This window comes from Anoplopoma fimbria, chromosome 2, assembly GCF_027596085.1.
Source record: "Anoplopoma fimbria isolate UVic2021 breed Golden Eagle Sablefish chromosome 2, Afim_UVic_2022, whole genome shotgun sequence".
Taxonomy (NCBI): domain Eukaryota; kingdom Metazoa; phylum Chordata; class Actinopteri; order Perciformes; family Anoplopomatidae; genus Anoplopoma; species Anoplopoma fimbria.
In genome coordinates, this window is record NC_072450.1 from 12,677,109 (window position 1) to 12,703,509 (window position 26,401).

The 26,401-nt window shown below is 37.9% G+C and overlaps 4 protein-coding genes across 7 annotated transcripts; 3 read left to right on the plus strand and 1 right to left on the minus strand.

The window, feature by feature from the left end:
* On the plus strand, window positions 1–4,833 carry sec11a (SEC11 homolog A, signal peptidase complex subunit). Its single transcript, XM_054609500.1, has 6 exons — window positions 1–205; window positions 709–818; window positions 2,359–2,508; window positions 2,742–2,861; window positions 4,225–4,282; window positions 4,399–4,833. The coding sequence occupies exons 1-6, from the start codon at window positions 155–157 to the stop codon at window positions 4,447–4,449; spliced, it is 540 nt and encodes a 179-aa protein (XP_054465475.1). The 5' UTR covers window positions 1–154; the 3' UTR covers window positions 4,450–4,833.
* Window positions 4,834–7,085: 2,252 nt separating this feature from the next.
* nmbb (neuromedin Bb) lies at window positions 7,086–7,795 on the plus strand. Its single transcript, XM_054607451.1, has 3 exons — window positions 7,086–7,251; window positions 7,462–7,649; window positions 7,742–7,795. The coding sequence occupies exons 1-3, from the start codon at window positions 7,086–7,088 to the stop codon at window positions 7,793–7,795; spliced, it is 408 nt and encodes a 135-aa protein (XP_054463426.1).
* A 4,657-nt stretch (window positions 7,796–12,452) lies between these two features.
* On the plus strand, window positions 12,453–16,432 carry LOC129101565 (tetraspanin-3-like). 2 transcript variants are annotated; one of them, XM_054611434.1, is made up of 7 exons: window positions 12,453–12,626; window positions 13,748–13,939; window positions 14,164–14,238; window positions 14,683–14,784; window positions 14,884–15,036; window positions 15,230–15,313; window positions 16,262–16,432. In XM_054611434.1, the coding sequence occupies exons 1-7, from the start codon at window positions 12,564–12,566 to the stop codon at window positions 16,352–16,354; spliced, it is 762 nt and encodes a 253-aa protein (XP_054467409.1). In that variant the 5' UTR covers window positions 12,453–12,563; the 3' UTR covers window positions 16,355–16,432. The 2 variants fall into 2 exon arrangements, with proteins under 2 accessions (XP_054467409.1, XP_054467416.1); XM_054611441.1 differs by lacking the exon at window positions 12,453–12,626 and adding an exon at window positions 12,784–12,870.
* A 2,510-nt stretch (window positions 16,433–18,942) lies between these two features.
* Window positions 18,943–26,164, minus strand: LOC129101547 (proline-serine-threonine phosphatase-interacting protein 1-like). Of its 3 annotated transcripts, none has more exons than XM_054611413.1 (15): window positions 25,995–26,164; window positions 25,291–25,366; window positions 24,464–24,538; window positions 23,829–23,863; window positions 23,598–23,704; window positions 23,079–23,141; window positions 22,865–22,957; window positions 22,407–22,452; window positions 22,109–22,188; window positions 21,651–21,749; window positions 21,125–21,221; window positions 20,824–20,920; window positions 20,435–20,523; window positions 19,682–19,797; window positions 18,943–19,074 (listed from the first exon to the last, which is right to left on the minus strand). In XM_054611413.1, exons 2-15 carry the CDS (start codon window positions 25,323–25,325, stop codon window positions 18,943–18,945), a joined length of 1,164 nt encoding a protein of 387 aa, XP_054467388.1. In that variant the 5' UTR covers window positions 25,326–25,366; window positions 25,995–26,164. The 3 variants fall into 3 exon arrangements, with proteins under 3 accessions (XP_054467388.1, XP_054467379.1, XP_054467397.1); XM_054611404.1 differs by having other exon boundaries at window positions 25,291–25,391; XM_054611422.1 differs by lacking the exon at window positions 25,291–25,366.
* Window positions 26,165–26,401: the final 237 nt, after the last annotated feature.

Sequence of the window (26,401 nt, forward strand, 5' to 3'; positions counted from 1 at the left end):
CAGCGCTCGCAAGTGGGCGGGACTTCCGGTTACGCGCACCCGGAAGATTCGGATGCAAGTTTCAGCGCCGGACTGTGTGCATCCATATGCCCATTACTTTCAAAACGTTTTAATGTGATTTAGGTGGCTTTTCTATCCAGTAGTAATCGCAACAATGTTATCTTTAGACTTTCTCGACGATGTGCGGCGCATGAATAAGCGGCAGGTATGTACGTAAACACGGGTTTGCTCTGACGCTACCACCGCCTCTTTGTATGGTGAGAGACCTCTGAGCTAACACAACTAGCCACCGACCGCCTTGCAACGCTGCAGCCTGTCTGTCACCTGTTAGCAGCATACAAAGTGCACTGTTCCGTACACGTGTGTCTCTTAGAGGTCCCCTTTATACTGCAGAATTAAAAAAACACACTGTTAAAACAGTAATTACACAATAATCCTGACTTCAGTGAAGCTAGCTGGTTTCCTCCTTTTACCACACAATTGTCATAGCACTGTTAGCTCAAGTCTCTCAGATTAGCTCTACGTTACCAGTGAGTCACCACTCAATGTGATGGGATCAAACATATGGTGGGGAAAAAATCAGATTGGTGTGGAATTAGTTTATACCTGCATTTGTGTTATTTATAGCTTTACATGCACACTTGTGTTGTGTGGAGGTTGTTATTAGAAATGCAATTTTTAATATTCCGTTTTTTTGTTTGTTTGCAGCTCTACTACCAGGTGCTGAACTTTGGTATGATAGTTTCCTCTGCGCTGATGATCTGGAAAGGACTGATGGTTGTCACTGGCAGTGAGAGTCCGATTGTCGTTGTTCTCAGGTGGGTTACTCACATTTGTAGGGTGTCAGGGGTCCTGTTGGCATTTGTAGCCTCTGCTGATGAGAGTTAACTTCCTGTGAGTAGTGAAAAACTCATTTCTGCATGAAAATATGCCCGAATAAACACAAGTACTTCACCCAAGGACAATTGTTCATGTATAAAAGGCAAACCACATTTGTAACAATTGGAAAGATTTATGTTTTTTGGGGGGTTTGTATTTTCTTCTCAGGCAGCTGTAAATTATTATTGGGAGACACTGAGATATTGAGGACTTTGTTAGCCCATTTCTCAAACTTTAAACTACATTCTGCAACAACACACATCTGATAGAAGAAGTTGCTGTGAATCTGAATATCATGGAGTTTCTCATTTTTACAAGGATGTAGTTTTTGCCGTGAACTTCTATAGAATCTCTCTATGTACTTTAGATTTGTGATGTTAGTGGTCAGGGTAGAGCGTCACCTAGACTGAATAACACCAAGTTTGAATTCGTCATCAATCTTGAAGAATTGTGAATCTCTCTGTTGTACAGAATTAGATTTGGCTGGCTATCTTCTGAAAAAACAAAACAGGTACTTAAAAGATCACACAAACGTCACAGATTTGGTAAGCTATACTCTGTCTTTCCAAAGTCCATTTCTTTAGCTCAAGTTTTACCTAGCCATGCCAAACCTTTGAAAACAGAAATAATATTAAATACAAGTCATATTTTCACCATCATTATGCTCAATACTGAAATGGTTGTGAACAAGTGCGTGGTGGAAATAGGATAATTCTGCAACACAACATTTACATAATCACTTACTAGTTTCGTTGAAAGTGTGTGTATGTTAGTTCGTTTCTTAAAATATGGTTTTGTTAAGCTTTGTTCTAATTGGTCCTCATGCCTGCCTGTTGCTGGTCTTCAGTAATATTTAGTGAAGAGTAACGATGTACACAAGCTGTTGATCAGCTGTTGACCTGTTGATCATAATGTTAGGACAAGTAAGATTATAGGCTGTGCTGTTAAATGAAGGCATGGCTAGTAACTCCCTGTGGTTTTTGTTTCTTCTGCCCAATGATTTTTCAGCAAAGTCATTTTTTTTGACTGAAAATGTTTTTTACTTCAGTCATATGCTAATACCTTTTATTTTTAAGTAATGCAAGCAATACAATCCCAGTTTAACCACTGATCGGTAGGGATATCTGTGCCCTTATGCAGTTGGTTTTTAGTTTTTATCGCATGTCATGTAATGTTGAGCAGTCATGTTGATAGTCGGTGTTATTAAAACCTCCATGTGGCTTTGCAGACAGTGCAATATGCTTTTGGGCTGAGTTTGTTTCCTGTTTTCTCAGTTCAAAACACTTCCTCACTGCGATCATTTAGTTTTTTTTTTCAACTCTTAAAGGACTCGCTGCAATGTGTTGTGGCTTAAGTCTGCTAAACAAAAGTTGAGATTGGCGTAGCATATTATTTAATACAAGTGGAATAGTTCTATATAAGTTATCTAAATGGTATTAACTAACCTCTCTGATAATGTGCATCTACGATTCATTTCAGTGGGAGTATGGAGCCAGCTTTCCACAGAGGAGACCTGCTGTTTCTGACCAACCGAGTAGAGGATCCCATCAGAGTCGGAGAGATTGTGGTCTTCAGGATAGAAGGCAGAGAGATCCCAATAGTACACAGAGTACTCAAGATCCATGAAAAGTATGAATACACATTTTATTAGTAGTGTTGTCCATGGTTCATTTTTACTTTCAGTATCATTGAGTCCCATTCTTATGTGTCAAACCTGAGAATGTAATTTATAGTATTGAACTGTATTGAAAACTCTGTGATATTTTATGCTCATCATGCATCCTCCTCCGGACACAGATGTGTGGATAAGGAGGACTTGGTGTTCCTTGTGGTCTAAAATCACACTGATACTTTGTCCACAGGGAAAATGGAGACATTAAGTTCTTGACCAAAGGAGACAACAACGCAGTGGACGACAGAGGACTGTACAAGCAGGGCCAACACTGGCTGGAGAAAAAAGATGTGGTGGGACGAGCTAGGGGGTAAGTACATTGTTTGGTTGACAAATCCATAATGATACAGACATCTTGATAACATAATAGGACAGATCACTTCACCTATTGTAGTACCAGATAATATGTAATGAATGCAATAGTCTGTATCGGCAAGATAAAACAATATGTGTTGCCGAGGCTTTTCTGCATGGTGTGGACAAAAAAAGCAACATTTACAATCCAATGGATCTAATCTAATTTTCATTGGTTGGTGACAAACTGAAAGGAGGTCAAATGCAAAAATCAGCAATTTCCCATCTTTGCTGTTTAAGATTTGGGGATTAGAGTTGTTCTGTTATCTTCGCCAGTTAATTTACATTGAACAAGGTAGGACTTATGTAATGCAGGCACTTCATCAGTCCTTGTCCAGAAGAATGAGAGGGATGGTGTTGTAACGACTAGCAAAGCTAGCAATTAGCCGCTGAGAGGACTAATGTAGGGAGCTCTGTCTGACGCAAACAAATAGCATGACTCCATACCTGCGTTCTGGTTGTTTATTGTACATACAAAAAAAAAAAACCTTACCAAATGTGGTGTGCATGATGCGATATTGTGGAAAAACTGGACAATAGATAGTCCTCTCTGTACCTTGATACAAACAAATCTAATAACAAGCGGGTTTGCAGGAAATATTAATTTAACCTCCGCACACAGTGATTAAATACATCCCTTGCTCCAATAGAAAGGAAGGACATTGAACTCATAGGTGTATGTTTGAGCAGATGTTCATTCCAGAATTGCCTCCAGGCTTGAAGTTGACTGACTGGCTTCAATTTATGCAGCACAAAGCAAAACACAGGAACTTGAGTCTTGAGGAGCTGCAGTGTTTATCAGAGACAAACCATTATGGATCAAAAGACTCTTACTTACTGGCACCTCAATTATCAACATCTTGATTTGGAAAGTAACAAACATGGTCTCATATGATCTGAAACAGAAGAACGTGTCCAACAGGTTCTCGTGTTCAGGCCGGCAGCTTGTTTAACCAGCTGATGGGAAAAGCATCTAATTCACTTTCTGTTTGTTGCCACATTTGTAACATTGGCCTTCATTTCACATGATTGTGGAATCCAACAATTACGCTAAATTATCGCTCAAATTATGTGATAAACAAAACTATTGAGATGCACCCATACCAGAAAGGTATCTTCTGATTATTAAAGTTATTTTGACATTTCTAATATAACCACTTTAGCGCCAATCACTTCTGCTCCCTAATGTCTGATTACATCCTAATAATAATAGCAACAGTCAGGAAAGTTACCTTTTGTGTGCTGTGGGAATCTTTTATCAGTTAATAACTGACATATATGATGCATCAATGACCGTAAGCATTTTTTGTCATCTCCAGGTTTGTGCCATACATTGGAATTGTCACCATTCTCATGAACGATTACCCCAAGTTCAAAGTAAGTTGGTGGAACCCATCGCACCAGTTCCTTGGACAAGATTTTCTTAGTTTTAAAGCTTTAAAGTTTTCAGCATGACCATCTAATTTGTTAAATCTCCTGTTTTCATTCTGCAGTATGCTGTTCTCTTCATGCTGGGTCTCTTTGTGTTGGTCCATCGAGAGTGAGACACCCAAACTTCACAAATCAAGAAAGATAAACTACGTCCAGGAAACCTCAGTCATGCCTTCAAAACAGAATTAAGTTAGATTTTGTCAAACCCAACTGGCTTTTTGTACCATTTGTTTGAACATTTTGTAGAAATGTGGATAGGGTGTTTACATTTGAAAAATCCAAGCTTTAAAAATATTTTTGTGAGGGAACGAGGCTAGATTTAGTTTGAAATTGATCTTTATTTGTTATCCTCAGAATGTGAAACCGCATTCATCAAGAGAAATTAAGTCTTTTTTTTTTTTTTTTTTTCCTGTTGATTCATTGTCTTTGGAAAAGATATGTGAAGTATTTTATGAAAACTATGAATGATATTAAATATTAAATCTGGTAACCATCCACTATAGATTATTTTAACTCTTTGTCTGATTTTCTCTTGGCTCCTATGTTACATTCAAAGTCACTCTCCACCCTGCACTGGTGAAATTTGTAAAATAAAATTGGGTGATCGAACAACAGCAATCTGGAAATATCAAAGACCTTTCACAAGATTAGTGTGCCTACATCTGTTTTTAATAATATACAGAATTAAATTAATTCAGATAAAGGCAGTTTCTGTTGAGTTTTTGTTTCAGGTAGCATTATCTCATCTGGACATCTTTCTGCAGGAAAATTTTAACTTATCCTAAATAATGTTGAGCAATGCCTTCTTTTAAAGAGAATTGTAGAAAAATAAAAGTTCTGTGAAGGAAGATGTTTGTGATCAGGATAGATTTCATGCCATCTGTTTTTAATTCATAAAGCTTAATACCCTATGAAGCCATTAGCAAGTCCTATCAAATTAGGGTGAATTTGACCAAACTACCAGAAATAATTTGATGCCCACTCATTTTCGTGTGAATTAAATTACATAATGGCTTGTTTGATACCTTTCTTATGTAAAGGTCACTGGATGGGGCACACACACTGCCTCTCTTGTAAGTGGGCTTAGCTTTTCATTAGACATGCGTTAAGTGTTAACCTTGTTACTGTCCTCTTCTTTCATAAAATGGGAGCACACTGAAAGTGTTTTTGCAATCAAGATGTCATCTAAAGAGGCTTTCCAAATGCAGCCATGTAATCATACAGTAGTATGGATCCATATGTAACCATAATATTGATCCACTTGAACCTATGGGGTACTTTGACTAATTGACTATTTGGTCATCTTCTCCACCAGACCCCAATGACCTTGATCACAAATAGACCTGAGAAATCACACAGTGCTTTAAAGCTGGTTTTTAGATAAACTTTTATAGTTCGGTTGTTAGTCAGGTGTCAGTTGAAGAATGAGAATGAGCTTCTACACTGTCAACTTCTCATTTTTGTGTGTCCCTGGGTGAGCTAGGCAACACCAAGTAACCCTGGAATATAATAATGATATCCATCATGTCTTTTAAGGAAAATGAAGTGTTGCACAAAACCACGGCTGTCTCAATTCATCTAATCTGTGAATTTAGTGAGAGTGATGCCGTGATGGTCAGACAGTCTTCTAATTAGAATGACATTCAGCTTTGCAGAATGTCTGAAATCACAACTATGTGTGTGTGAATGCCAAAGGTTATGAAAAGAGCAAGATGCAAACTGCAGCCCTTCCTCTAAACCTGCAACTTTAGCACCCCGAAGTGACGAAGAGGCTGTCTGTCTTATCAGCTCTAAATTAGCAGTGAGAATCAGCAGGTTCTCCCGTCCTCAGAGGACTGATGGTGATCACAGCAGCATGCTGCAACTGGCCAAATGTCATGTTGGTCATTGTTAGGGGCCAGACCTGGCCCTGAGAGCCGGAGGGGGGTCGAGGGACCTGGGCAGGAAATCCCTCAATGTGTTGCTCCGGAGGCAAGCATTAACTATCGCCTCTCTTCCTTTTTGTGGACTTGGTCACACAATTTACACCTACAGTGCACAATATCAAAGGAATTATTCCTGTGTGTATGAAGCTTTTATTAATGGTGGAAATATACTGTATTTTGTGGGAAAATCACATTTGATTGGTTTCATGGGAATTATAAGAGCTTGATGAATTTATTTTAGGGAATATGTCCTCAAAGAAATGCACCATACTGATCCCCAACAACGTCTGAAAATCCCTCAACCTTTACATTACATTACATTACATTACAGTCATGTAGCAGACGCTTTTATCCAAAGCGACTTACAGGAAGTGTATTCAACATAGGTATTCAAGAGAACTACTAGTCACCAGAAGTCATAAGTGCATCTCCTTTCTTAAACAGGAGAAAGTAAACTCAAACCTTGATTAATGAAACCCAATGAACATGTGCACTCTGGTATATAGCTGCTTGTGTAATTCGGCGACTGGGAAGACTGTTTTTTCATCAAACATTCGCATCACCCCCGAGTTAAAGATGAATCGTGCTGTGCGTAAAATACGCACAGCCAGAGGGCTCGGTCCAAAAAAAAACTTTGACAATGACTCGTCTGAGTAGGCTGGCTACATTTAGATTTATGCAGCTGGCTTAATGAAAAGTAGTCTACACGCAACACAAACAGAGCCCACCCCGCAAGAGAGAGAGCCTATAAAAGCAAGTCCTCGACCAACAGGAGACACTTGGACATTTGCGCGCTTGAGGACAGTCCGCCACTTCGCGCTGAGATGAGAGGGTTCACGCTGAATAATGTTTGCCACTGTGGCTTATTTGCTTGTCTTGTCCTCTTTTCTTTCATGTCTTTCACCGCAGCAGTCAGTTTCGACCTGACTGAGCTTAGGAATAAAGTTGCAAAAATTAAAGTGAATCCAAGAGGCAATCTTTGGGCTACAGGTAAGAACCATCGTCTGATTGTAATAGCTGTGGACCAGTCGGTCATGTTTGCATCGAATGGATTGAAATTGATCATATATGTTTCACTTATACTAAGAAAATGATTACATGTTCTGCCTTTCAACGAATTTGCTTTTGCCATGTTCCTAAAAGGTTTGTTCTGCCCTTCGTTTGAGTCTATATTCACGAGCTTTTACTTTGATCTGGCAGGACATTTCATGGGCAAGAAGAGCGTGATGGATACCCCCCTGCTGCCTCCAGCTCATGGGCAGGGCATCGATGGGCTGGAAGTCAACCTCCCCGCGGAGCAGAGCGCCCTCGTGGAGCTCTTCCATGAGTTCCTGCGGGTGGCGTTGCAAGCGCAGGTGGATACACAAGAGAGCCGCACGAAAAATCAGGTATTATCGTGTACAAAGGTTTTTATTCCTAAGAAATATTGACTGAAATGTAGTACTTTTGAATTCAGGATGCTATGTGCTCTCTGTTTCAGGACGCGGACTTGTTGATGAAGGTTTTAGAAAGCTACATCCAAACCAGAAAGTGATGCTGAGGATGTCTGGCACGCATGAACACGGATTCCAGCTCATCTGACCTGGTTTAAAATAAATACATTAGACTCTAGTCTACAGTCTCCTACTCATCATGATTGTAATTTACTGTATTTGTCTGCTCAATTGCCATTTGCGATACACGTAAAGTTTTTTTTTCCAATTTATTTTGATGATGATATTTAACATTGTATTGTTGTTAAAAGTTATTTATATTAAATAAAATAATTATTTGCACTGCGGTGACTTTGATCTTTGGCAGATGAATTCTAACATGTTAATGGTTCACGTTTGGTTTCACTGAAATCCTGTCAGCACACAGTAATGCTTCAATATGGCAACTCCATAGGCTTCTTAATTGTTTCTTAATGGAGAAAAGCATATAGACGTCCTTTAGGGAGAAAGGTATGACTCTTGCTTAAGGTTCTAAAATGACCAGAGAACAGTTCCTGTAACTGTGTAAATCTTGGCCTAAAAAGTTCTACATTGTCTTTGCCCCCTTCTGTTTGCCTCCACAAGGGTGTGATACATTTGACCTCCACTGCCCTTATTTATAGGCCCAACACTAACAACTGATTACTAAGTATGAGTAAAAAAAAAAAATCCACTTTTGTACTAAGGGCATTTCCAAAATAACACTTATATAAATCCAAATGTAGGCATCTTATATAAATCCTGCTTTAAAGTTTTCGGAATATTTCGACATGAAATCGATATTACCTTCTGTACTTTTCCTGTCCTTGCATAAAGGGATGATTCTCTCGATCAATAGTGGTGAGGTGAGATGGCCCATTCTTTGCCTTGGGCTAATCCATTGTAGATAGAGGGAAGGCTATTTCAATATCTCTCCCACAATGCCTTGACTGTTGCTTTACATCCGTTGTATTCAGAGTTGTCAGTGGTGGGAGGAAACATAGACTTTAATATATTCAGATGAGAGTTGTGTAATCTAGATTTCTGGTTTGGCCCAGTAAGAATCACAGAATAAAGAACTGTTAATTAAGTCCACCAAAAAAGGAATGCAGTCCAATACAGCAGTCCTGAAATGAATATCTTCATGAATGTTCAAATGTTGAAACTGTTTCTTTATGGGTATTTCGGAGGCTGCAGTTTGTTGGGCTGTTGAAATAATAGATGTTTTAATAAATTGTCCAAATTAGTTTTATTCTTTCCATAAATATACATTTTAAGCTAACCTTATTTGGCCATACAGCCTTGAAAATCTGTAATTTTCAGGTGCAGAACATTGTACACAAGTAGGTTAGGCTAGAAAATTGGGTATAATTTGATAAAATGCTCAGTAGGTTACATGAAATATGAGTCCTTAAATAAAAACTTTCAAACTTGCATTCAGCTTTGATGAGGATAAAAAGTAACTTAAAAACACATTCTCGTTTTGGTTAAAATGTTCTCTTTGGTAACCTGTTAAAGTGCAAACTGTTCCTCAGTCTTTGCAGTGAAAACATGTCCTATAATGAATCAACATGGCTCATTATTTTTACTGATAACACATTTACACAAGATGTTCCTGTCTGTATTTGAATACTGACAGAGATTTCATCTTCAAATGGAAATATTGTGTCCTTTATTAATTATCTTTAAATGTCAGGAAACTGCATGTTATTAATCTGTCTCACAGCACAGCTAAATGCATTGATACAGTAATAATTATTTTGTGTGTGCGAATAGTGAATACAACTGTCCTCTCAGGACTTAAAAGTGCAAGCCCAAACAGATTGCAGAGTGCTAACTGTTGAGGAAGGTGATGTCTCCACTCAATTTGAGGGTGTCACTCCTCGGGTGGTGAGAGATTGAATTTAGCATCGCTGTGCTCTCTGTTTACTTTCAAATTGCTCCATTGCTCAAATTAATGCTTTGTTCTTTTACATGCTCAGATATATCTGTCTGCCGACCTACACAAATGAATATCTACGTGTCTCTAAATTCACAGGAGAGTTGATGCTTGCTAAAGATAAAAGACAATTTCAATTTAAATACCAGGAAAATAAAATGTTATTCCTGCGTTGACATGATTGGATTTTCTCTTAAATTTTATTATTTTGTTGTTTGGAATGAATCATTTCAATGTATTCCCTATATCTGCATTAATTAGACAGAAAGGGAAAGAGCTAAGATGAGTTAGAGAACGACTTTAATATTTAATCTTGGAGGCAGTTGTGGACTGCACAAAATTTTATATAAAAAAGATTCCCCTAATATTTTGTACATTCACTATACATGGAATTGTATCCATCAACAACTTGTATAAATGGTCATTCCAGGGGAACACTTAACTGCTTTGATGTGATTAAAATAATTGAAATGAAAAGTTCATGTGGCTTAAAGACTCAATAGTTTAGCCATGTTATGTATAATAGCCAATGGGGAGATTATGACTATTAAATAATTCCAGTCAGCATCTAACAACACAGCAGAAGACCAGAATAACTATATATATATAGGCTATAGGCTATATTCAGTAGGGAATGAGTTACATCAAATGCTGTTGCTCAATGAAGGCAATCTGCAGACACCATTGGCCAGCTTATATATGTCCTCATCTTGAATAGGCTAAATGGGAATTTTAATACTGATATTTTCATTTTCTTTAAACGGAGATTTAAATCTGGTATTTTTTTTTAAATAGCTGCAATCAGCTGTCATCCAAATCATGGCCTGTTTTCTGGTGTGTGACAAATTTATATTTTTTCAGTAAGGAATCACTTATCCCCTTATTTGCTTACGTTTTAATGAAAGAAAACAGTAAATGGATTTACCGTCAACCCATTCTCATTTTAACTCATCACATGCTGATGCTTTGTCAGACCCATTTGGCTTCACTTATTTATCATGTGATTATTTTTAAGGCTTTGTCTTTCACTCATTTAGGCTTTGCTTGTAAATGTGATTCATATGTCACGTGTGAGAGCATTTTAATATGAACAAACAGTAGAGGACATCACTCTGTTTACCCTACAATATAGTGATACCTCTCTAGGCAACTCAATTTGCATTTGTGCACAAGCAATTTATAATGATTCATCATGTTGGTCACTACATTGAATTGAATAACATGTAAAAGAGGAGTAAAATGTGTAAACTCAACCAAGACCTTTTGCTTTATCAGTAAGTAAAGCCACACTCTAAACTTAACCAAGGCAATTAACTACAACATTAAACAAACAGCCATCACTGTTCATAGTGCATGGCGAGTAAGTCTGTGAATATATGTACAAACTGCAAGTCACTCACGTATTCATTGGAAGTTAGTTGTAAGCAAATATGACCCAAACTCATAGGCATGACTTCGGAACTCTTTTACACCCTTTCTTTGACTTCCTGCATATGTGCTTGTTTCTTTGTTTTATATTGTTCTGTTTCAATAATGATTCAAATTCATAGCCAACAGGTAAAGCTGATGCATAATTCACACCATGGATGTATGTTGTGTCAACAGCAGTAGCCTTGGCTTCTACTTGAATTTGTAAGTGCTCGTTTTGAACAACCAAAAGCTGACAGAGACAAATATATTGAGCTTTAACTCAATAAAAACAAGGCTTCGGGCACCAGTCCAAGTCATTATGGACTGAGTGCCCTAAAGACACAAATTTTCAATTGAGTTATCTATCTTGCCCCATAAGGATTCATAGGTTTTAGTAAAGAAAACAAGGGCATATCATGTTCATTAATTTCTACCATGGGACTGTATGGGGCAGTGCATGTTTTATTATTTTTGTTCAGACTGAACATCTGTCAAATATTGGAAGTCATCTTAAGGTTTATCATATGGTTCTAGGGTGTTTTTACCAACCGCTTACACTTGACTTATCTTCCTCTCATTTTATACCAGTCTAAAACCAGCGATGCTACACTGCCACCTTGTGGCACACAAACCCATGAACCAAACCCCCAAAGCAATTCCTATGCTGATGCTGCCTGTCAGTGTTTTTCAGCAGGCTTACAAAAGGCCTGTTTGTTTGAAAGAGGGGTTCCTTTCTGCAGAAAATCATAAAACCCTTGAACAAACCATTGAACCAGCATCAGTAGAAGCTGTACCTGAGCTATTGTCGGCCTACTACCTACATTTATTTCATGCCATAGAGAAATCAGCACAAACTGCATTTATAAAGTCAATCTTTTTTTTTTTTATTATTATTTTCTCTCCAAAAAACACTATTTTAGAAAGGCAGACCCAGACAGGTGACAATTATTGATGGTGACAGCACTGGATGTAGTTAAGCACATTTTTTATTTGAATAGTTATAACAATAACGGTATTCTTCTTCTTAAGTTCTTCTCATTGCTTATGACACATAACACCCCACTGAATTAATTTAAATCCATTCTGTAAAGAACAAATAAACATCTGAAGGTGTCATATTAAACTATTTTAAACCCAGAAATATATGATGGCCGTGTAAGAAAGTGTTTGACAAAGTAGCAGTCATTTACTTTTACTATAAGTATAAACATAAACCTCAATTAAGTTACATACAAAGTTTAAATTGAATGCTGTTTGCAATAAATGTAATGTACATTGTTTCAGGGCTCAAGGTTCAAAATATCTTCCATTACAGTTTCTTTAGAATGGTGACGTCATCGGACCTATTCTTTTTTTCCCCTGCAATTTCATTGGTCGAGCCCAGAAGACTCTGCACTTCGGGGCAGGACCACCGAAGCCATTTTATTATCATAACAGCAGAGGTGCAGGTGCATCCATATATATTTTTTATAGTTGCACTTTTAATTTTTCCTCAAGTTACCATGGGACAGTGTGGGATTACGTCATCCAAAACCGTGTTGGTTTTTCTCAATCTCATATTTTGGGTAAGAAAAAGGACGCATGTGCAGCACCCCGGTGAGGCCAGGGGATGGAGGGCTTTAGCACGCTAGCAAACTGCGCCAGAGATGCAGCTGCAGTCTGCACTATGGCGAGAAACGAGCTGCTTTTTTGAGGCATGCAATTCATGGTCACGAAGTCCCACTTTTGCATTATTGGAGAAACAATCCTGTGAAGGTAGCAAAGCTGCAGTGTGTCGGTAGCTGCCGCCCACAAGTTGTGGCTATGACGGTACGCAGCAGCTGCTGTTTGAGCTATTGAATCATGAGATTAACAGGGTTGGATTAGGATATGAGTATTGAAAACGGAAGGATAAACAAAGCTCTATTCTGTTTATCTATAATAAGAAAAAGAGCGTATCACTGCCCAGGATTGATGAATAACAAGTGGCCCACTTGTCTCTCAAGTATGATGTCTTTGTTTGTCAGCTTGAGCTATATATATTATATATATATATATATATATATATATATATATATATATATATATATATATATATGTATATATATATATATATATATATATATATATGTATATGTATATATATATATATTATATATATATATATATATATATATATATATATATATTCTTTTTTTTAATGTGTGAAATTATGCACATTTTATATTAAAGTATTTGTTTTTACCAAGTTTTATTATCTCTTCCCTGTATACTATTTTAATGTATTATGTCTATATTTAAATACAGTATTGTCAAAACTGCACATCAAACTGATGCTAGTTATGTAAGTTTTTCTTGTTTTTGTTTTGTTTATTCCAGTTATTATATCATCCCTCTGCCTTGTTTGCATTGCTATTTCTTTTATTGTTTCTGTCTTTACCATGTAAAGTGTCTTTGTTTACCTTTTTAAAGGGCTATACAAATAAAATGTATTATAAAGGAATATCAATTTTTAATGTGAGGGGGGCAAGTATTGCACACACTAAAAAAACAACTACATGACTACTGCATAGTACTGTATATTATAATTTAAGAAAAACAAATCATCAGTAATTACTAACAGTAGTTTAACAATTGACAGATCAATATAGAAAAAAAAACAAGTCCTCTGTCTTACTTTGTCTGTTCTTCGTGTTTGTCTCTGCAGGCTGCAGCTGGGATTTTATGCTACATCGGAGCCTATGTGTTTATCACATATGACGACTATGACCACTTCTTTGAAGATGTGTACACTTTGATTCCTGCTATCATAATAATAGCTGTCGGGACTCTTCTCTTCATCATCGGCTTGATTGGCTGCTGTGCAACAATACGTGAAAGCTCCTGCGGTCTGGCAACTGTGAGTGTGGACTTCTTTGACCTGCACCCTTAAAATCAGCTGAATGCAGAGGAAGTACATTTCTCTAACATAGGGAGCACGAGGAAGACATAAAACTAAATTAAATTTGGGAAACCGTTAATTAAATGGCGCTGAAAAATCATTAGCAATGTCAAGTAATATATTTTTTTCTAACTCACCTTACTAATGAGCCTCTGAACAATGTGTCTTTGTTGTCATTTCAGTTTGCTGCCATTCTCCTGCTGGTGTTTGCAACAGAGTGTGTGGTGGTGGTGCTTGGCTACATATACAGGGCAAAGGTAAACACTGTCTAATTGGACTACATTTGTATTTCACAAGTAAAGTGAAATGGAAGTGGGCAGCATTTAGTCAGAATCACAAAACTTGCATCTATGAGTGCGATATTGTATATTGTTTGTCTGTCTGCTTTTATATATTTGGAATATATAGGTGGAAGATAAAATGGATATAGTTCATAGCATTAGAAGTTGACATTTTAGCAAAAATTTATATTTTGTTGCATCATGTCTTTGTTTAAAAAGTTCCTTTGCTAGGATTAATTAATGTTGAGTTGTTGATCTGCTCTTAAGTATTAAAACAATCCCATTGGGTAAGAGTGTTACCTAAGGGTCTACATTGTAAATAAGCTTTATAATAATGTGGAAAACTATCCCTTAGAGATAACATATGAATATTGCAGTCACTGAGCAGGGCCACTTACTGCTGCTGTTCTTTTGTTTTAGGTGGAAGACCAGGTGAATCACTCCATACAGAAGGTTTACAATGAGTACAATGGCACTAACACCGATGCTCCCAGCCGCGCCATTGACTATGTGCAGAGGCAGGTAAGAAGAAAATGTTTAGAGGTCACATATTTCAGATCGTGAAACAAGTTTCAAATTGTGTTGTGTGAGAATTTTCCCTTTTTCTTTCCCTCTCTCTAGCTTCACTGCTGCGGCATTCACAACTACTCTGACTGGAGGAACACGCACTGGTTTAAAGAGTCCAAGAACAACAGTGTCCCAGTCAGCTGCTGTCAGCCCAGCATCAGTAACTGTACCGGCACTCTCACTCGACCTGCATATCTCTACCAAGAGGTACAAACAAGATGTTTCTTGATTCAGATATTCTAGCTGAAACCACAGAACAAAGTTATAGTTAAAGATGGCTTTTTTAAAATTCTGTTGAACAAACAGATGTACAATGTAAATAGTTGTCTGATATTATTCTTTTTGAGAAATGTTGTTATGCCTGTGAAACTATTTTAACTTCAGTTATTTTCTGTTGTAGGGTTGTGAAGCTCTTGTTGTGAAAAAGTTAAAGGAGATCATGATGTATGTCATATGGGCTGCACTCACTTTTGCGTCTATACAGGTAAGGACTTTAATGCCACTTGAAATCATCAGGGAAAATAAAAAATATACTGTATTTAGTAGAGTCAATCAGTGCAAGCAGCCAGACAGGTTTAAAACAAATCCCTAGCTTGGCAATAGCCTCTAAGCAACTTATTTACAAGTGAATACAAAGGTCAATGTTAGAATAAACACCCACAATATTAGTAATTAGGTTTTACTTGATTTATTTGATTAATTTTGTTTAAATCAGCTGAAACACGGATGTTTATAAACCTGCACGACTGTCGGACCGCTGATGTGTTGGATGTTGCTCAAATGGAATTTGTTGTTAAGCAAGTCAAGGATGGTATTTTATAGGGAAAATGTGAGAGTAATCCTAAATCTAAGAAAGGACTACAGTCAGTAACACAATGAGGTTGATTCATTCACAACAAAATGCTGCCTCACTGCAGAAAACACACATTAGACATCTTATTCCATGACTGTGTTTAAATTAAGTCCAAAGCATGTTCATTGGGAGCTTAATTAAAGGTGCAGTCGTCTCTGTCAACACAAACTGAGCTAACAGCAGCTCTGACCTAATTGTGTCAAAGGATTCTTACAGTGTTTAAAAGCTCAGCATGGTCGCTGCTGACCGGGAAACAACTGCTCCCGAAGCAGCGACTAAGACAGCATGGCTGATCACTTAGTATTACACTCAAACGTTCTCATTATAACACAGCAAGCAACCGGAGTATGTAAAAAAAGATTATGCTTTTTGGTTTAACATTATTTTCTTACATAGTATGATTTCCCATAGTAACAAAGTGTTAAAAAAAAAGTAATCCACGAGAACAGGATGCTTGACAAGAATTAGAAAATAACTGATCAATAGCTCTTGCTCGTGTTGTTTTCCTGCCAAGTTTGCTGAAGAGCATAAGGACTCAAATAACAGCTTTTCTTTTGTTCACTTGCTGTCTGCCTGCAGATGCTGGGCATGCTCTGTGCCTGCGTGGTGCTGTGCAGGAGGAGTCATGACCCTGCGTACGAGCTGCTGGTCACAACCAACAGCTATGCATGAAGGAGGTAACCAACCAACGAAGCACTCAATAAATCAAAAGGAGCATCACAGGACATGTCCACAGTAGATTTCAACTGTAGTTATATAATCTCAAGCACACCTTGCACAATTCATGATAAAGTAGCGAAACACTGGGGATGTTATTTGGGTGGGTGGGTGCTTCAAGGGGGAACTAGGTATTTATTGACATGCTTTGTAAGTTACTGTTACTTTAAATGTTATTTTTTCTCCTTACAAATACTGGAATATTTACAGCAGCCAAAGTTGTATATGGCTAATTGACATTATTGATGTTGATGCAGAATTTTTTTTTCTTTTATTGTGGCTTGATCAAACTCCCCAGAGAGGATGATGAGAAGTAATTTGGAGCGTAATGTGTATAAGAATGTATTTCCTTGTGTGCTGGTTTGCACTACGGCTGGAGCTCTGGAAGTATTTGGTGGTTGTAAATGAAAATCTATGCTAAAAAGAACATGTACAATATTCCCAAGAACTTGGTTTGACCAGATTTTGTGAAAATGGAAAAAAAACTACTTTTTACCTTAGACCTAACAGATTCAGTGGTTTTGTCTTCAAATTTTTGTTTGTGGAGCAGATCTTCGTTGTGTCTCTCAAAGCCATGTTTGGAAGAAAGTTCTTCATATTCACAAATATTCAGGTTGTGAATAATGTACGTTCTGTTTTGGTGTGGATGTTCTCTGATCCAGGCTTCATTGGTGAGGCATTGCCAATATACAAATTGTGAATGAACCTCTCCATTGCTATTAGTAGGAGTATAATCAGTGTTACCCGAAGACCTGTGTATGTGTAGATTCAATTTGTTACAGTCAGAGAAACCCCCCCTTTGCTAAGATTGTTAGTTATACCCCTGCTGTCGGAATAACGACACATTATTTTATACATTTTTGTGAAATTGTGCACCGTTTTAATATTTTTGAGCTGTTTAGTTGACCCCTAGATATTTAGCTCATGCGGCAGAAAAAAAACATGAAAGTTGTGTATAGACTGGAGACAAATAAAGTCAATACATTTCAACTTGACTGTTTAATTGCCATTTCATCCACATGGCTTTACATGAAAGTGAGTATCTTGCCGGTTAAACCATATACACGGGTAATTATTTGATATTTCATCAGTTGCATGAAACAAAATAAGTATGTTTAAACTCATAGGTACGTCATCACTTGACAAAAAATAGTTGGCTTTATACAAACTTGTCTGTAATTCTACCCGGAAGTCACAGACAATTCCTAATGGACAGCGTACATATAAATACAGTACTGTAACATTCATCTTCCCCAGCTAACAAACGTACAGAAACATTGAAGAAATGCCACATATAGAATGTGAGAAACCAGTTGCAAAACCCCACTTGTTGAAAGCATTAACACCTGTGGTTTTAGTGGTGAGTAATTAAGAAATTCATAAAATCCTGGATAAAGCATGCTATAAAACATCAACTTTTGCTAGTTAGTGCAAAGTCAGTGGCTAGAGTAGTTTCATAATTGTGTTTTAAATGGCTTTGCTCGAGAAGCAGGGGCCACCATGTGGACAATCTCAGCCAAAGATGCTCTATGAGATAAGAAGTTATCTGTAATGCAATGTCAAGTGTCCCTTGTGTGGGAAAACAGCAACACGCATGCCAAACGATTGTTGCTCTGCTGCAATTTGATTGGTTGTTTTGCTCGCAATTGGCAGAAGTGGGCATTTCAAAGAAGTTAGGAACAGTGGTCAACACCAATTAGCTACCATTTGAAAGTTTTGCACACATTTGAAAGTCTGCATTTTGAAGACAAACTTAAAATAAAACACCTCATGGCCGACCAGGTTTGGGATATTATTATAAACCGAACTGCTGATAAAAATAATACTATTTAACTTGATAAATGCTAACGTTAGCTTGTCAGATGAGACGTTGTTAACCGCTAAGGTTAGCTTGTTTTTTGCTTCCCGTGCCCGTGTGTGTTATTCAGAGGGGATGGTACCTGGTCAAGGACAAGCTTTCAGGATCTCAGGCATTTTTCTTAGAGTATTACCGAACAGGAAAGCAGGAGGACAACTCGGTATCAACTAAGCAAAACTAAGCTTGTCCCAAATGGACAACGCACACGGGAAATGGAGGACAACAGGTAGCTACGTGCCCAGCTGGATTATCATATGTGTTAAACTATGTGGTAAAGGTGAAATAACGTGAGGGCATTAAATGTCAAATTGTGTAGTTTGCGCCTGCCAAAAGTAGCTTCGATGTTGTGCCACCACTTTATCCGCCCTAAAACGCCATATGCACTGAACTTTTCCTAAAGTTAACTGGTGATTTATCACAGCAAATAGCATGCTGACGTCAAACAATGCAGTTTAATTATCAATTCAATATGAAATACCTTCTTTTATCAGTTAACATGAACTCTTTGTCTAGAGTCTGATGATCACAGGGCAGACTGTTGATTAAAAAGTTATGTTATGGTCGTAATGTAGGACCTAGTTGTTCTTCTATTAGCATATGAAAAGGGGTTTGTTTAAAGGCTCACATTGAAAATATAACATACTGACAGAGCAAAGTCACTGGAAGCCGTTTTGTGGTTTATCGTTCAGATTTTTCCCAGATAGTTTCCTGGCACCAGTCCAGTCAGCCCGTTCCTCTCCGCTTTACACCAGCCATCTTCTCCGTGTTCCAACACTCGGACAATGTCCCCTCTACTGACAGATAGTTCATCCATTTCCTGACCAGTCGATATGAACACAGATGACACGTTTGTTACAAATGGGTGACACTAAGGAGCCTTTATCACTGAAATCTATTACCTGAATTCCTAAATACTGTACATTTGGAGTAATGGTACTCTATCCATCCATCCATCTTCCATAACCGCTTATCCAGTTAAGGGTCGCGGGGGTGCTGGAGCCGATCCCAGCTGTCAATGGGCGAAGGCAGGGTACACCCTGGACAGGTCGCCAGCCTATCACAGGGCAGACATATATAGACAGACAACCACTCACACTCACATCCACACCTACGGGCAATTTTAGAGTCTTCAATGAACCTAAGCTGCATGTCTTTGGACTGTGGGAGGAAGCCGGAGAACCCGGAGAGAACCCACGCTGACACGGGGAGAACATGCAAACTCCACACAGAAGGTTGTCTGGCCCGGGAATTGAACCCGGGCCCCTCTTGCTGTGAGGCGACAGTGCTAACCACTACACCCCCGTGCAGCCCCTAATGGTACTCTAATGGTACTCTAATGGTACAGTAATTGAGAAACTTGGTTTTATGTCCATCATCATCTTAGTATTGAAAAATTAAACAAAATAACGTGTTGTAGTAATTACCTGGGCAGCGAATGCATAAAGTACAATATAGCTGTTTTCATCAGCTGAAACTGTGGCCAATGATGCTGCACGCTGGAGGCCTGGTAGGGGCGCATATCCTCCATCTTGACTCTCAACTGAAGCCAGAGTGAAAGGAGGCGATTGCAAATGCAAAAATGTTAACTTCTTTGAGAAATATAACTTTATCTATACAAAACCTTGTATACAGCACGTTGATAATCCATTCAATTCAAATGTGCAGTTAACTGATGTTTCTTCATTCACACATTTATGTTTTTTTTTTCAAATCATGCTTTTATATTAGATTTAACATTAAATGCACGGCACAATTATCAGAACAATATGAAAATTCAGGCTCCCTCACGTGGCTCAAAGGTGTACTGCAGATATAAATCTTTAATAAAAGACGATAGAAGAAATTCCCTAATAAAGTCTCCTGCGACCCATCTGTGGGAATGACTGACATAGAGGGTATGGTGTTTTACAAGCATTTACAATAGTTTTCTAGTTCCATCTGAATTCTGTTTGAATTGTTTATAAAACACTGATTTATTTCAACACATCTGGACTTTCTTTTTAAATCTTATGGTGATTATTTTGATTGCTTTAAGGTCAAATTTAAGATTATGCAATGATAATTGTCAACCACTATTCAAATAGATCCATTATATGAGCAAAAATTGGCTGAAATGGTTATTACTTCCCTCAATACTAAAGTCTAAGAGAAATCTAACAAGTGATTGCAATACTTACACTCGCCAAAAGGGGTCGGGGTTGATTGTGGGTTTTCAAGACTGTCGAAACTGATGTTCACAGAACTTGCGAGAAGGGGATCAGAGTGCCTTTATGATCCAGGTCAGGGTAGATATTAAGGATATACACAGAAATGTTCTCATTAACAAACAATTAGGTCTAAAAAGCAGCTGCATTTGATTCTTTCACATTGTCCAAAAGAACATTCTATTTTTGTAGTGTTTAAAATGGAGGAAGGTACTGAAGAAAGATGAACCAGGAGGAGACAGCATTTTCTGACTGCCACAACAACCTGGCAGTATTCATGTGTTATACCCATAACCCTATAGGTTGTACAGTAACAATACTGTCTCCTCCTGATTCCTCCTCCGATGTGGATTGTTTCAGACCTCATCATCAAGTCTTCTTCTCCTGCTGTGAAATGAGCCTGGCCATTGCTGTCCCGAGATGTCCCTGTCGGATAATAGCTCTCAAACACTATGGGACCTGTGTGAGGAAAAGTGAAACGGCTTCATTGAGAAGTGAGCTCAAGTGTTGCTCTCTGTCTGTGTGTCCACTGAAAGAGAGAGGTTAGAAGTTGAGTAGCACTCTAAAGATACTTTTTTTGTTATGGCACCTTCTTTCACTTCCCTCCTTAAGTAGCTTTCTCTAAAGGTTAAATGACAATCTACGCGTTGAGTAGTCTCTTACCTGGAGGCCTGGTTCCTGTGCTTTTCATCCCTATGAAATAGTTGTTGTCTAAGGTGATGTCACACTGTTCCAGTAGCTTCCTCACCTCCTCAATGAACTAAAAAACAAGATGCAGTTCCTTTTGAATTCTGGAGATATCTGCCATAGAGATGTCTGCCTTCTTTTGAATATTATAGGACTATATGGCACTCGGCTTGTTGTGGTCAAATGGCCAAAAAAAAAATACATTTGAAAACCACATTTTCTCTTTTTGCAGAGATCATGAGCTTGTTACTCAACATAATCTTTGAGCAGTTTTGAGTAAGAACCATTTCTATTCAATCATAGTTATTTTATGACTAAGGCGATTTAGTTCATTATGCTCCAGAGAAGGCAAACATCATACCACTACTACTACTACTACTACCACCACATATCCAAAAACTAGGTAACCAAATATGTATTTTTGGTTTTTCGATGAACTGTCCCTTTTTAAGTTGGGTTTTATACCCATTTCAATATATTTATCCAAAGAAAGTAAGCTCACCTCATCATCTTTGACACACTGCATGGAGAAATGATTGCAGTGGTCCCAGAGAGAACACCTAAGCATGCTGATGCGATCTCCCTCCAGTTGCTGGAACACCTGAGAAACATACACTACTGGTTTAATTAATGACTTGATTCTTTTCCATTCTTTACATCTTGTTATGCTGCATTACTGCACACAGGCAGTATCATCTGAATGTATAAGAAATGGTTGATGTGCCAATTGTGTAAATGTACAAGTTATTTTCTGATTGTGGGTTGTTCCATTTTTAGCATGCTCAATGCAAGATCTGTATTTCCTCATTGGTCAGCAGAGGAAAGGGCTGTTAGAGGAATCATACTTGCAGATAACGGGATGTGGTGTGAGGTCTAGTGTGTGTGGTTGGAAGCCCTCGTACTGGTTAATGACTAAGTAAAGCAGCAGTGCATTTAATATAGTAATATAATCCAAAGTACCTCGCAGGTGCTTTTGTGTGTTTCTTCCCAGTCCTGGCGAACACTCTCTAGCTGAACAATGTTGGTAAAGTACAGCTTCTCTGTGAGAGATTGCAGTATCATTAAGGATGGTTATAGTTAGAATTGAAACACAGCACCAAACACAAATTGCATTAGAAAAACTATATACCATGCAAGTATTCTCTAGACTTATATAATCAGTTATGGCTGTATTGAAAAATGTCCTGAATACAGACATACACTTAGGTGTGACGGTTAAATATAGAAACTAGAGATAAAACATGATTCTGGCTAATACCTGCTTCAGTGGCGGCCTGTCTGCATTGCTTTGCTCTCTGACGCATCTGTGAAAAAAGGATTACACAGGAAGCTACATGCATGACCAGTGTGGCAAGCTCTCATTACAAACTGGAGAGAATTCATCACATTAAATCATCATAACATTGTAAGGCCAAAGCATGTCAGACCTGTTTAAAAGATGTCTTTGGCACCTTTCTTGAATATGCACAAGTCGAAATACAATCAGACTAATTTGGGGATCTTTGAAATAGAAATATTTAATGTACTTCAAAGGAGATGACAGATGTCACAGCAGCTCATGTACATACATACAGTTCCTCTTTGCTGTTGCATACTTGGCTTTTCACCCAAAACTAAAGCCAAATGTCTAAATGGAAGTCTGTATTTGAATCCCTTAAAACCACAAACTGGTCTGACATTACGCTTATAGTGAGGTAACCAGTTTAGTTAAGTTACCTTTTCAAAGTTTTTGGATGTAGCTGTTGTCTTCTCAGCCCCCTGTTCTGCCTCGTCTGACTCTTTGCATCTCAGATCATAATTCTTCTTAGACTGTAAGAGACATAAACCGAAACTGGAGTTCCAAGAGCTGTGTAATGTTTGCTCTTCATGCCAATTGGATTAAATTCAAAATGTACTAATTTGAATAAAATCAGCATTGGCTGTTACTTACATCCACGGTCCGCTTGTACAAAGAAACCTTTTTCTTCTGAACCTTCTCCATGATGCTTTGGAACTTTAAGGGGAAGCAGAATGGTCAAACCTAAAATATGTATTTTACTCATCTACTGTATATCCTTTTGATACCCACAGTTACTAACATGCTGTAGAAACTAAAACATAAAATAGATAGACTTGATTTAAATAGAAATTCTGAAATAACTTGTACAGCTTCTAGCTTCTGGTGGGTTTAATATTGACTGCAATTTTGTTATCATTGTTTCTAGTGGTGCATACATTACTTTCCAATTAATTAGCTTTGTTAGTATTAATACATATTTATTACCTATAAAGGGATTTGAAAGACCCTAGGGATGCATACAATCTGCACACAGGTTGAGAAGAAACATTTCTATATGCCTCAAGCTATAGAAAGCCATCAAACATCAGGCTGTTTATCAGAGCAATGGAACCTCACCTCTATATGTGTGTACAATAAGTCAGTTGTTAAGCAACACAAATATCCCAGTACCTTCTTCCTCTGCTCTTTCTGCCGTTCTCTGAATGTCTCAATCTTTTTCACCTCCTCTTTCAATATTTCAGAGAGCTGGATATGAGAGTTACCAATGTTCTCAATTTCTGCAGCCAACAAACAGCAAAATAAATCAGTTCTCCATATTATACACACATATATATACATATAAAACAACAGCAGAAGTAGTTAGTACTTTGGTTGGAAATGTTCTTGGCTTGATAAACTTACGTGTTTTTAATAGTTCCAAGGATGCTCTCAAGGTGCTGGAAAAACAATGCATATTAATAATAATTAAGCCTTTATTAGTCCCACAATGGGGAAATTATTTCTCTGCATTTAACCCATCCCGGAGGAGCAGTGGGCTGCAATGAAGCGCCCGGGGAGCAATTTGGGGTTAGGTGTCTTGCTCAAGGACACCTCGGCATGTTGCCGGTAGAGGGGTTTGAACCACCAACCTTGTGGTTACGGGACAAGCGCTCTACCTCATGTGCCACAGCCGCCCAATGATCAGGAATAAATGAGAGAGCGCTACTATGTACAACTTAAATGTCTGAATGCATGTATGAGGACAGGAACAGGAAATCTGGCAACATATATTGACACACTGTTGTCGCTCTACGTGGCACACACCTACCAAACTGCCACTTTTTTTTCTCTCTTTCTGTCACACAGACAGAAATGTGTTTCCTTAAAAATATTGACTCATAGACGCCTGACTGATGTTTCACATGTTGAGGGTCAGTTTCAATCAGCATTCAACCTTCTAATATGTCTTCCTTGTATACCAAGTCTACAGTATGTGTGTAAAGTACATCATGTTGAACCTCATAGACATGAGACAGAATGCCAGTCGCTGTACTTACCCGACCTCAGTATGTCCTCCTGCTTTGCGGGCAATAGTCACCAGTTCCTTCCCATACTTCTCTTCTGCTAGGATCCTGTGAAATATGAACTCAGATGCATCAAACTGCAGCCCAGAATTTGTGTTTTAGTCTTAATAATGAAACTGAACTGTATTGTTCTTGTCCTAACGAAAGAGACACATTACACATCACTGTATTTAGTTGTGATATGCTACAATCATTTGCGACTTCTCCCCCGGTTACTACGGAAGTTTAGGAGGCTTTGGAGCCAGGACATTATCATTTAACAACAAAAAAACCTATAGTTGTATGTTTGTCATTACAGATTAATCATGTAGTGATAATATAGAGAAAATATACTTTTGTTGCTGATATAGTGTCCCTCATTGGCCCGAGCAATCTTTTGTTAAATTGGATTACATCTTGAGGTTTACCTAATATGACTAGTAATTATCATTTACTATATCCAGTGTTTATGGTGGTAATGAATAGTTTTGCTTTACAGAGAAAAAGAGACTAACGCACTAAACCTTGTCAAAAACTTATTTGTTAAACAATTGGGATTCAAAGCAGCGGTGTGAGTAACTTAACACAGGTGTGACAGATAACATGTTCTGATGTCTGATGATAATACAAACTCCAGTAGCCTCAATTATTTGCAGAGTAATCCAGTTGTTTTGTAATTCTGTGGTGAACTTGCCATTGCTGGAAAAAGCAATATTTACTTTGAATTATATCCATTTTATGGTAACATAACTTCACAAAAAATGGAATTTCCCAAAACACAAAGTTATGGTTTCAGTTTCCAAAATACAGACTCAGGCTACCTCATCTTTAAAAGCTCCTCCACATCTTTGCACATATGCCTTCCATCTTGCAACCTCTGGATTACAGCATCATACCCTGCATGACAGGTGAAATTGGACCCCTGTATTTACAAGACATAAAAAAAAAGCTTAGAGGAATACTGCAAAGAACAGCATTGCTCAACAACTGTTGCAACATGTTCTTGAGTCAATTCTGGATGTATTATGTGGTAAAAATGCAGAACTAGCATTTAGAAAAAAAATGCATATATGACAGGGCCACATTCTCAGTAATTCAGGAAACTGCCCCATCAAAGAGTAGAGCCGATTTACTGTAAGTAGTTCGACACATTGCAATAACTTGCACACTGATGGACCTTGTAGCCCAGAGTTTGGGGTACTTATGAATTGTACAACAGTACAATCTTGGTTAAGTGATACAAAATTGACAGAACTTAATAATTCAAGGAAGACATAATTATTTTATAACATGTTAAATTTGACCACTACGCATGTGGGCTAGTTTAGGTCTGCAAATAACTAGTAATCAAGGGGTTTGTTTTGTAGGTAGTTTTGATTATCTGCTAAATGAATAAAGTGTAGTTTACTTAACATATGAATTCTAAATAAAACACTTTACATAAATGATTGAAAGACTGAAAAGCCACTGACAATGTACTTTCATTTTGAAGGACAAGGACAACAAGGCACAAAAACAGACTTACCCAGAAAGCATCTTTAAACATCAAAGGTGTCCTCTCAGTTGTTTCTTCCATGAACTTAACACAGTTGCTTTCCTCAGTGTAAACTTCTTTTACTTCTTTCTCTCTAAAGTTAATCGCTCACGAGCAACTTCAATAAAGTTGTTGAAGGCAGAGTAAACTGTGTTTCAGACGGTGAGTGGCCTGAATGTCAGTGAGTCATTATGAATGAGGAAGAGCTTCTGTCCCATGATGTCACTGACCACAGTCAGCTCAGCTCATGTGCGAGACAGCACCTCTTTCACTATCATTGGGTGTATAAGACTAAATGCCTAGTTTAAATGTTTTGTAAGGGTTTGTCAAACAACAGCAGATTATGTATACTGTATCTGCTTGATCTGTCTGTTTGATGTTATTTGATGTTATAATTT

What these genes read in the sequence shown, in the direction of transcription:
- sec11a (XM_054609500.1), top strand. Translation starts at nt 155, where the DNA reads ATGTTATCTTTAGACTTTCTCGACGATGTGCGGCGCATGAATAAGCGG. An exon ending in CCGATTGTCGTTGTTCTCAG is followed by an intron (nt 819 to 2,358) that starts GTGGGTTACTCA and finishes GATTCATTTCAG; the next exon opens with TGGGAGTATGGAGCCAGCTT. An exon ending in ACGATTACCCCAAGTTCAAA is followed by an intron (nt 4,283 to 4,398) that starts GTAAGTTGGTGG and finishes TTCATTCTGCAG; the next exon opens with TATGCTGTTCTCTTCATGCT.
- nmbb (XM_054607451.1), top strand. Translation starts at nt 7,086, where the DNA reads ATGAGAGGGTTCACGCTGAATAATGTTTGCCACTGTGGCTTATTTGCT. An exon ending in AGGCAATCTTTGGGCTACAG is followed by an intron (nt 7,252 to 7,461) that starts GTAAGAACCATC and finishes TTGATCTGGCAG; the next exon opens with GACATTTCATGGGCAAGAAG. An exon ending in AGAGCCGCACGAAAAATCAG is followed by an intron (nt 7,650 to 7,741) that starts GTATTATCGTGT and finishes TCTCTGTTTCAG; the next exon opens with GACGCGGACTTGTTGATGAA.
- LOC129101565 (XM_054611434.1), top strand. Translation starts at nt 12,564, where the DNA reads ATGGGACAGTGTGGGATTACGTCATCCAAAACCGTGTTGGTTTTTCTC. An exon ending in TTGACTATGTGCAGAGGCAG is followed by an intron (nt 14,785 to 14,883) that starts GTAAGAAGAAAA and finishes CCCTCTCTCTAG; the next exon opens with CTTCACTGCTGCGGCATTCA. An exon ending in TCACTTTTGCGTCTATACAG is followed by an intron (nt 15,314 to 16,261) that starts GTAAGGACTTTA and finishes GTCTGCCTGCAG; the next exon opens with ATGCTGGGCATGCTCTGTGC.
- LOC129101547 (XM_054611404.1), bottom strand. Translation starts at nt 26,045, where the DNA reads ATGGAAGAAACAACTGAGAGGACACCTTTGATGTTTAAAGATGCTTTC. An exon ending in AGTGTGTCAAAGATGATGAG is followed by an intron (nt 21,222 to 21,650) that starts GTGAGCTTACTT and finishes CTTGTTTTTTAG; the next exon opens with TTCATTGAGGAGGTGAGGAA. An exon ending in CACAGGAACCAGGCCTCCAG is followed by an intron (nt 20,921 to 21,124) that starts GTAAGAGACTAC and finishes TTCCTCACACAG; the next exon opens with GTCCCATAGTGTTTGAGAGC.